At 47.5% G+C, this 9,942-nt stretch overlaps 1 protein-coding gene across 12 annotated transcripts in view; it reads left to right on the top strand.

The window, feature by feature from the left end:
• The first annotated feature begins 7,322 nt into the window (after positions 1-7,322).
• The window catches only part of LOC133489497 (sickle tail protein homolog), an 80,087-nt gene continuing 77,467 nt past the window's right edge, over positions 7,323-9,942 (top strand). For 8 of the 12 annotated variants that reach the window (XR_009791934.1, XR_009791931.1, XR_009791936.1 and 5 more), the window contains exon 1: positions 7,323-7,956. Coding sequence is in view for 3 of the 12 variants with exons in the window: in XM_061798642.1 (XP_061654626.1) it covers positions 7,692-7,956 (265 nt within the window). In the remaining 9 variants the exon portion in view is untranslated. The remainder of the gene's footprint in view (positions 7,957-9,942) is intronic. The other 4 variants (XR_009791938.1, XR_009791937.1, XM_061798644.1 and 1 more) reach the window with 2 other exon arrangements.

Here is a 9,942-nt window from a genome sequence, read left to right as displayed (position 1 = left end):
GTGCAAGACACATGAAACCCCCCATGGAGTTTGCTAAAAAAAAAAAAAAAAAAAAACACCTGAAGGACTCTCTGGTCTGATGAGACCAAGATGGAAATTGTTGTTCGTATGTGTGGAGAAAAGCAGGCCCTGCTCATCACTTGTCCAATACAGTCCCAACAGTGAAGCATGGTGGTGGCAGCATCGTGCTGTGGGGGTGTTTTTCAGCTGCAGGGACAGGGAGACTTGGTTGCAATCGAAGAAACGATGAATGCGGCCAAGTACGGGGATATCCTGGACCAAAACCTTCTCCGGAGTGCTCAGGACCTCAGACTGGACCGAAGGGTCACCTTCAAAAAGACAATGACCCTAAGCGCACAGCTAAAATACCGAAGGAGTGGCTTCAGAACAACTCCGTGACTTTTTCAATAGCCCAGCCAGAGCCCTGACTTCAACCCAATTGAGCATCTCTGGAAAGACCTGAAAATGGCTGCCCATCAACGTTCACCATCCAAACGTTCATCAGAAATTGAGCGGATCTGCAAGGAGGAATGGCAGAGGACCCCCAAATCCAGGTGTGGAAAACTTGTTGCATCCTTCCCAAAAAGACTCAAAAGGGTCCTTCTACTAAATACTCAGCAAAGGGTCTGAATACTTATTTATGGCTGTGTGATATTTCAGTTTTTCTTTTTTAATAAATCTGCCAAAATTCCATTTTTTTCCCCTGTCAATATGGGGTGCTGTGTGTACATTAATGTCGCAAAAATGAACTTAAATGATTTTTGCAAATGGCTGCAATATAAAAAAAGAGTGAAACTTTTAAGGGGTCTGAATACTTTCCGTACCCAATGTGTGTGTATATATATATTATATTACAACTCCAGCAGTCTGGACCCCAGTGATGGCGAGATGAAGCTTCATGAAGCATCGGAACACTTGGGCCGCCATTTCTCGATGCTTCATGTGCACTGCACACGAAACCACCTGCTGGCCAAGTGTGTAATCGCAGGCAACTGTATCTTAGGCCACATAACGTGTGATGCGTCGCAATATGGTGCTTGTTGTGGCACCTGCAAATAACTATGAATGACGAAATATTGCGTCGACATGAAATAATAAAATATTGTTTGAACGTCGTCTGTGTGCGTAACTGTTTCCAAAATGATAGCAATCATAATACAGGCACATCTGAAACAATGTGAATATGCTAGAAAACGGATTGATTTCAGTAGTCGCACATGCCGAGTCATTCAAATCTGGTCATTGAGGTCGTTAAACGACTGGAGCGAACCAGTCGGCCACCGTGCCGGCGCTCTAAGCTATAATCTTTCAAATGACACATCCATCCATCCATTTTCTGTCGCGCTTCTCCTCACGCGGGTCGCGGGCGCGCCGGAGCCTATCCCGGCTATCTTCGGGCGGGAGGCGGGGTACGCCCACAACTGGTCGCCGGCCAATCGCAGGGCACATACGAACAAACAACCATTCGCGCTCACATTCACAACTCCAATTCGGGGATGTTTTTGGGGATGGGGGAGGAAAGCGGAGTGCCCGGAAAAAAAGCCACGCAGGCACGGGGAGAACGTGCGGGCCCGGGATTCGAACTCCGGTCCTCAGAACTGTGAGGCTGAATAGAAAATCCTGAAATATTTCAGTGTGTGTGGTGCATGTAGAATATGAGTTTGGCTTTTTGAATTGAACGACTTAACTAAATGAAGCTTTTGACACTTATTGAGCTGCAGCGGTACGGCAGGCTTAGCGTAATGTGTTTGCCAACTTTGGAGACTGGCATAAGCCCGCATTTTCACGGAGCTGCTCGCCGTGTCAAAGCCTCGGACGTCATCATTTGCGGCCCCTCCCCCAAATGAAGCAAGCCTCCATACGCATACGCATACGCGCCCCCTTCATTACTCGGCACATCCCGTAACGAGTGTTTCCGGTTTACGAGGCCTTCGTTGCAGCCAACTTCGCAAATGATTCCAAATGTGAAAAAGGTTTTGTCACTGAGCGGATTGTGCTCGACTAGTATCCACTCTGTCTTGGGTCCTGATAATAATTTTGCCGTATCCAGGTTTGATTTGATTCCATATTTTCTGATCGACAGTATATTATGGGGGGGGGGGGGGGAGGGGGGGATTATAAATACGTGCTATTTGCTTGAACGTGAGTCATCTGACTGGACCTTGTTCCTGTACTTCCCTATTGTATGAAATGTCAAGTGTAATTTCCTTGAATTTGCTTGTGCCCTGCGGTTGCTTCCTTTGGCGCACTGCTCCTCAGCCAGCCGCAGTGCAGCTCCTCTCGTAGCCGAGGTGTCCGTTAAGTCTGCATGTGCGCTTCCCTGAGGTTGAATGGCTCAAAATAACCGATCCTGCGCACGACGGCGTAGTATGAAAGCCATTTTCTTCATTAGCCTCAAAATGACATCCGAGACACACGGAGATTTGAGAGACGGAATCAAATACGATGATAACAAAGAACAAAAAATAGAGCTCAATGAAATATGACCTCTACTACAGCATGAAGCGATTGTGTTTTGATGAGTTTTTTAGTGCGCTTGATTCATAGTTCTGGACTTTAAAAGGATGTCTGCAGAAATAAAATCTCCCCAAAAAGAGATTTGGTACCCCTTGAACCGGTCGCCAGCCAATCGCAGGGCACATATAAACAAACAACCATCGGCACTCCCATTCACACCTACGGGCAATTTAGAGTCTTCAATTAACCTAACGTGCGTGTTTGTTTGGGGGGGGGGGGGGGGGGGGGGGGATGCGGGAGGAAACCGCAGCGCCCGGAGAAAAGCCACGCAGGCACGGGGAGAACATGCAAACCACACAGGCGGGGGCCGGGGATTGAACCCGGGTCCCCAGAACCGTGAGGCTGACGCTCTAGTCTAGCCAGTCCGCCGGCGTGTCGCCGCATAGAGAAATGCTAGTGAAATATAAAACAAATTCAAGGTCCTACTGTTACAATTGAAATACAGTGTTTCCAGTATTTTATTCCTGACACAATAACCTACAAATACATTTCGGACTGCTTCCGAATCAAAGGGGAAACGATTCACAGGCGGATGGAGCTTGTGTTCATCTCCTCCATACGGCACTGTGCGCTTTGATCGTAAATATGGCCTCCGCGTGCCGTCGTGCTTTCCCTCCAATGCTCCCGATCTGACAACCATGAGCACGAAGAGCAATGGCGGGAAAGTGGACTGTGACTTCGTCCAAGCAGAAGCATTCCAGAATAGGAGTCGCCGCGTTCATTTCAAAGACGGGTACAATAAAATGGACACCAAATCTTGCAAGCGTGGACGTTGCATCGTACGGTCCCGCTTTCTTATTGCATCGGAGGGGGTGGTGCCGCACTGAGACGCAACAATGGAGCAAGGACTATTTGTTTTATGTTCATAACGTGACTGAACGGGGTCAGTTCACCGTAACGCCGCTCGAGTTTCAAGAGACTGACAGAACTCGCTCGTTTTCAAAACATACTGAATACGAGCTGACTCGGTTTATGCGGGCAGAGAAAAATGCGAGACTCCGATGAGATGGCGTTTTCCTCTCTCTCTCTCTCTCTGGGCCAAATTGGGCTCTGTCGGTCTTCGTTTGTAATAGGAACAGAGGAAGGTTTGGCTACAACCAATGCCCGCTGGCGTGATGAACATTGACCCCTACAGGCTGAACCCTGACTGACCTCGTACAGAATCACATTTATTGTAGTTGCTGAGTTTAAAAAACAGGACAGCACCCAAAGAGCTCGGTGTTGCTTCCCTGACCTGTACACACCTTCAGATTGGTTCTTTTTTTTTTGGGGGGGGGGAAATCCAAGGTCCTTTGAGGCAGTGCTCCACGAGATTCAACATGGCGCTACGGGGACCGCTTGATTCTCTTTTTTCTCGTCGGATTCTTTTGATCCCCTTCGGATACGTATTGTATACATTAGTAGTGATTCGACTGAAAATGAATGAATGAGGTCCCAGAATCCTTGTAGTGATGATTTTGGAATCATTCTCTTAGTGTGGCACACAACTTTGTGTACCTTTCTTCTTGCTTTGCAGTTTTTCTCAATTGCTAAAATACATTTCTTGAAACACCACCCATCTTCTCGTTACCTTAAACACAAATCCCCAAATTCAAGCTACATTCACAAAAACTGCCCCCGAGTCAATCCAAATTAAAAACACCCCTGAGCAGTCATTACACACTCCATAGAAAACAGGAAAACACAACGATAAGACCATAAAGCTGTAGAAATCATCTTTATTGTTCACAATAACAACGCATTTCGAAAAAGAAAACAAAAATCCTATTGAGCAATTGTAGTAAATAAGATGAAAATAGAAAAAAGGACTCGGCCTACAAGTATAATGGAAACTTGACGTACTGAAAGCCCTTTTGTGGACAGCGCTGTATAGGATCATACTGTAAACATTACCCGTTCATGTCAATCTTCTGATGATAGCGGACAGAATTGATCTGCACGGCGGACGACTGGTTAGCACATCTGCCTCACAGTTCTGAGGACCGGGGTTCGATCCCCGGCCCCGCCTGTGTGGAGTTTGCATGTTCTCTCCGTGCCTGCGTGGCTTTTCTCCGGGAACTCCTTTTCCCTCCCTCATCCTAGAAACGTGTGGTAGGATAATTGAAGAGTCTAAATTGCCCGTAGGTGTGAATGGTTGTTTCTTTCTATGCGCCCTGCGATTGGCTGGCGACCAGTTGAGGGTGTACCCCGCCTCCCGTCCAAAGATAGCCGGGATGGGCTCCGGCAGCCCGCGACCCGTGTGAGGAGAAGCAGTAAAGATAATGGATGGATGAAAATAGTCCAAAATGTGAAAATCAAAATAATAAATGAGTATTTGAAAAGGCCCAAAACATCCAATAATGAATTGTTCTTCAGATTCGATTTGGGTCTTGAGAAGAGCGGTCAAGGGCTCTTGTCCCTAAAGCTCCAGCATATTTGGCTTCATCTAATCTTTGTCAAAGATTTTTTCAAGCAACCTTTTTGGAAGCAGACTCGCTCATCATCCTGCATCTCACACCAAGATAGATGGGAAAATGAAAGCTTCCACAGTACCTCAAATGGTGGCAAAGAGCGCTCCAAAATAGAAATTTATAGGAATGTCCTCCAAGGTGCGTTATTCCCCCTCTAAGCTTCACCTTTGGCCCATAGGAGCTATTCTAAGGCCTTTGTTTTTCCAGATGTTTCACTTCCTCCCTTTAGCTTCACCTTAGCTTGTGAAACCCAGTTTAACCCAGCATTATTTGCCTTGAGGGTGTAGATGGAGAAGAACAGAGAAGGTCAGAAGGACGTACATTGCGTCTTTGTAGATCGAGAGAAAGCCTTTGACAGAGTACCCAGAGGGGAACTGTGGCACTGCATGCGGACGTCTGGAGTGGCAGAGAAGTATGTTAGAAGAATACAGGACATGTACGAGCGGTGAGGTGTGCTGTAGGTGTGACAGACGAATTTAAGGTGGAGGTGGGACTGCATCAGGGATCAGCCCTGAGCCCCTTCCTGTTTGCACTGGTGATGGATAGGCTGACAGATGAGGTTAGAGTGGAATCCCCGTGGACCACGATGTTTGCAGATGACATTGTGAAAGCAGGGAGCAGGCGGAGGAACAGTTCGAAAGATGGAGGCGTGCACCGGAAAGCAGAGGAATGAAGATTAGCCGAAGTAAGACAGAATATATGCTCATGAATGAGAGGGGCGGAGGGGGAAGAGATAGCGAGGGTGGAGGACTTGAAATACTTGGGGTCAACTGTCCAGAGCAACGGTGAGTGTGGTACGGAAGTGAAGAAACGGGTCCAAGGAGGTTGGAACGGGTGGAGGAAGGCGTCAGGTGTGTTTAGAAAACAGCAGTGAGGCCGGCCATGATGGACGCATTAGAGACAGCGGCACTGAAGAGACGACAGGAAGCAGAGCACATGAAGATGTTGAGGTTCGCTCTCGGAGTGACCGGGTCGGATGAAATTAGAAATGAGCTCATCAGAGGGACGGCCGAGGTTCGATGTTTTGGAGACAAAGTTAGAGAAAGGACACTTCGATGGATTGGACACGTCCAGAGGAGAGATACTGCAGATATTGGTAGAAGGATGATGAGGATGTAGCGGCCAGGCAAGAGAGCGAGAGCGAGACCAAAGAGAAGGTTGATGGATATAGTGAAGGCCGTTGGTGTGGGAGAGGAGGATGCAGGAGATTACAGGCTGACATGGAAAAGGATGACGCGCGGTGGCGACCCCTAACGGGACAAGCCCAAAGGAAAAGGAGAAGAAGAAGAAGAAGAAGAAGAAGACAGCTCACAAAAGATTTTCCTGGAGCAGGCAGACACACCAGAGACCCAACTATTTGTATACAAGCAATTAAAGAGTCATTTTTTTGTAATATTTCCCGTTTTTCACAAAACAGTATTTGCTCTTACAGTCAGACCATCGTCCTGATATTTATCTTTTGAATGGCGATCACCATGATACTGTACGCTACAGCGTTAACGCACATTTCTACCAGGTACAGTTCATTTCATTCACAGTTGAGTTTACTGTTTGTGGTAAAGTAAACCCTGCTGAAGACGAAACACACACACACACACACACACCAAGTTTATCATTTGAGGCTGGATCGATTATGATTGATTGAGGTGTTTGGTCCTTCATATCGAAGATAACAAAAGGTGCGGCACACCTCAGCTCACAACAGCAGAATACACAAACCGGGTGGACTGGGATGGACCGACAACTGGTGTGAATTGTCAACAGTTTAAAATCCCCAAAATGTAACATTTCAAGGGATATTTCTCCACCCACATTTTGGTCCCCATAGCTCTCAACACAAAACAAGCAACCGCAAAAAAAAACGACCGGACTGGTTTTATATTCGTTTCCGTATCACGATGACACTTTCTACACAGTCGTCCCGTTTTGGTTCAACATCTCTGAAAATCTTGCGATCCAAAACCCCGGCAATGCTCGCCCACGTTGAGATCCGCGTCAGAATGAGCTCTGCCGTTATATCAACTCTGCTCTGAGCAATTCGAATCACAAAACGTCGCTGCCGCTATGCCTCAATGCACAAGTTGTCAACAGCATCTTCTGCAACGGCTGCGGGGGATAACGCCGAGATTACCTCGCGGAAACATCAAGAAACAGGTAGCACTAAGGTCGTTTTTGGTAAGTACGATTTTTGGTAAGTACGATTGACAATAAGCAAAGGCAAAGGCAAAGGCACAGAGGAGAGAGAGAGTGTGTGTGAGAGAGAGAGAGAATTGAGTATGGGAGGCAGATTAAAAACAGGGGAAAGATGGGAGAGAGCGAGAGACAGAGAGAAAGAGAAAGAGAGCGGGGGGGGGGGGAATTGGTCGAGAAAGAAGGAGACAGCGTAGGGAGAAATGGAGCTCTCCCAGGGGAGTTGAGCAGGCACCCAGAGACCCCGCGAACAGCCACAAAGCTTCATCATTTGGAAAGAAGAATTTACCGCTGGAAGACGCTAATCGGCAACGTGAGGCAAGAGCGCGCGCGAGGAGATGCAAAGGTTAAGACGGGCATTCTCCCGAAGAGAGGTGAAACCAGACAAACGAGAAGAAACGGACTGACATTGAACATATTCAGAGATCAGAATAGAGTTTCGAAAATACAAGAAAGTGGAAGAAGTCAGTCCCAGGAAAAGACAGACAAACCCTGGAGTCATTCACGAGGGCTCCCCGCAACCCAGTAGGAAAAATGTCCAAGTCCTCTTCCCGTCCGGGTCGACCCGGATCAGCAGGATCCCACAACTGCAGTTTAAGAAAGGACCTCCAAGGTAACCGCTCATGCATGCTGCGCATCGGAGAGAGGCTGATGAGAGCGGGCAGTGAAGGAAACTTAGCGGCTCAGAGCCAGAACCAAAGCAAGGCTTCTGGATTAGGACGAGGACAGAATGGGGCAACAAAAGTTGATGTTGTGGAGGACAAAGGCCCTGAGTCCGCAGGGAAGTATTGTCATGAAGGTAAGGTGACGCTTGCAAATTCGTATAACGCAACCTAACGCGACAGACAATAGAAGGCAATTTACTCGTTCAGGTTTCTTTTTTTATTTCACTTAAGCTATCCCGTCCATCCATCCATTTTCTGTCGCGCTTCTCCTCCATCCCAGCTACCATCGGGCAGTACACCCTCAACTGGTCGCCGGCCAATCGCCGCATTTAAGTGATACTATTGTTCAAAGTGTGGACATTGGAAAGCTGTCATTTCTTCACAAACTTTGTAAGCGTCAACAACAGGGTCCAAAGCTTTATTAGCCTTCTCTTTACGCTTATGCAAAGCCATTTCTTATCAGTTAATTCCAATCAAATCTTTTTGTTTTGGAGATAAATTCCTTTCAATCAGTCTTACTAGTTTAGGCCACTCAATTTGGAGTCCTGGATTATTTGGGAGCCAGGAACTTCAAAACTTTTACAAAATAATAAATCTACATTTAAAAGGATCACCGAAAAGGGAAAAAAAGGAAATAACAATATTAATTACAATAGTCATCATCCATTATAATAATCAAACAATGGTATAAAAACATGATATCGTGAATGTCATGACTCAAATGATCACAGTTGTTGGAATTGTTTTTCAGATTTGACTCAATGACTAGACATAGCTGGCATTCCGGTCCGCTCATCCGCCTCACAGTTCTGAGGACTCGGGTTCAATCCCCGGCTCCGCCTGTGCGGAGTTTGCATGTTCTCCCCGTGCCCGCGTCAGTTAACACGCATGGCGGGTTAATTGAAGACTCTAAATTGCCCGTAGGTCTGAACGCAAGTGTGAATGGTTAAGATCATGGCCTGCCACCGTGGGGGACCGAGGTTCGAGACCCCGACCGGACCGTCCTCCAACAACTCACGGCTGCGGTGTCCTCGAGCAAGACACCGATACCCCAAAATGCTGCAGTGTGTTCCACTAACGTGTGTATGTGTTCACTGCAGAGAACAAACTTCATGTTCACGGCAATAAAAGGTGATTCTAAAATTCATCAAAGGAGACAATGCGAGGGAACGTGTGGATATTAGCAAAGAAGCGGCCGGCGCCATTCATTTTTCAAGCTTTGCTTTTTCATCGACAGGCGCATTATACGTTATGAATATAGTTTAGCGTTGATGTTAAACAACATTTGATGCTTTACGTACAATTTATATGGCTTTTTGTCTACTTATTTCAATAAATTTAGCTTGAAACAAGTGAAAATTCTCTAAAAACAAGGGGATGAGTCTTCGACTTTTTGCAATGTGGGTGTTTATTCCATCCATTTTCGACCGCTTATCCGAGGTCGGGTCACGGGGGCAGTAGCTTTAGCAGGGACGCCCAGACTTCCCTCTCCCCAGCCACTTCATCCAGCTCTTCCGGGGAGATCCCGAGGCGTACCCGGGCCGGCCGAAGGACGTAGTCTCTCCGGGTCGTCCCCGGGGTCTCCTCCCGGCGGGACGTGCCCGGAACACCTCACCGGGGAGGCGTCCGAATCAGATGCCCCGGCCACCTCATCTGGCTCCTCTCGATGTGGAGGAGCAGCGACGCTACTCTGAGCTCCTCCCGGATGACCGAGCTTCTCGCCCTCTCTCTCTAAGGGAGAGCCCGGACACCCTGCGGAGGAAACTCATTTCGGCCGCTTGTATTGCCCGTAGGTGTGAATGTGAGTGCGAATGGTTGTTTGTTTGCATGTGCCCTGCGATTGGCTGGCGACCAGTTCAGGGTGTAACCCCGCCTCCTGCCCGATGACAGCCGGGATGGGCTCCAGCACGCCCGCGACCCGCGTGAGGAGAAGCGGCTCAGAAAATGGATGGATGGATGGATGGATGGATAATAATAATAAAAATAACAATTCTATTTTGGGTCATCCAACAAATGGTCTTCTTTAAGGTCTAACAAGTTCAAAAGGGTACTTTCCAAAATTCATTCATGGGCTCAGCCCACCCAAAGTATTTGACCTCGACTCGCCCCTGGACCAAATA

This window comes from Phyllopteryx taeniolatus, chromosome 14 (genome assembly GCF_024500385.1).
Source record: "Phyllopteryx taeniolatus isolate TA_2022b chromosome 14, UOR_Ptae_1.2, whole genome shotgun sequence".
Lineage (NCBI taxonomy): Eukaryota > Metazoa > Chordata > Actinopteri > Syngnathiformes > Syngnathidae > Phyllopteryx > Phyllopteryx taeniolatus.
Note: the sequence above shows the minus strand (reverse complement) of the source record. Positions and strands in the feature narration are given on the sequence as shown.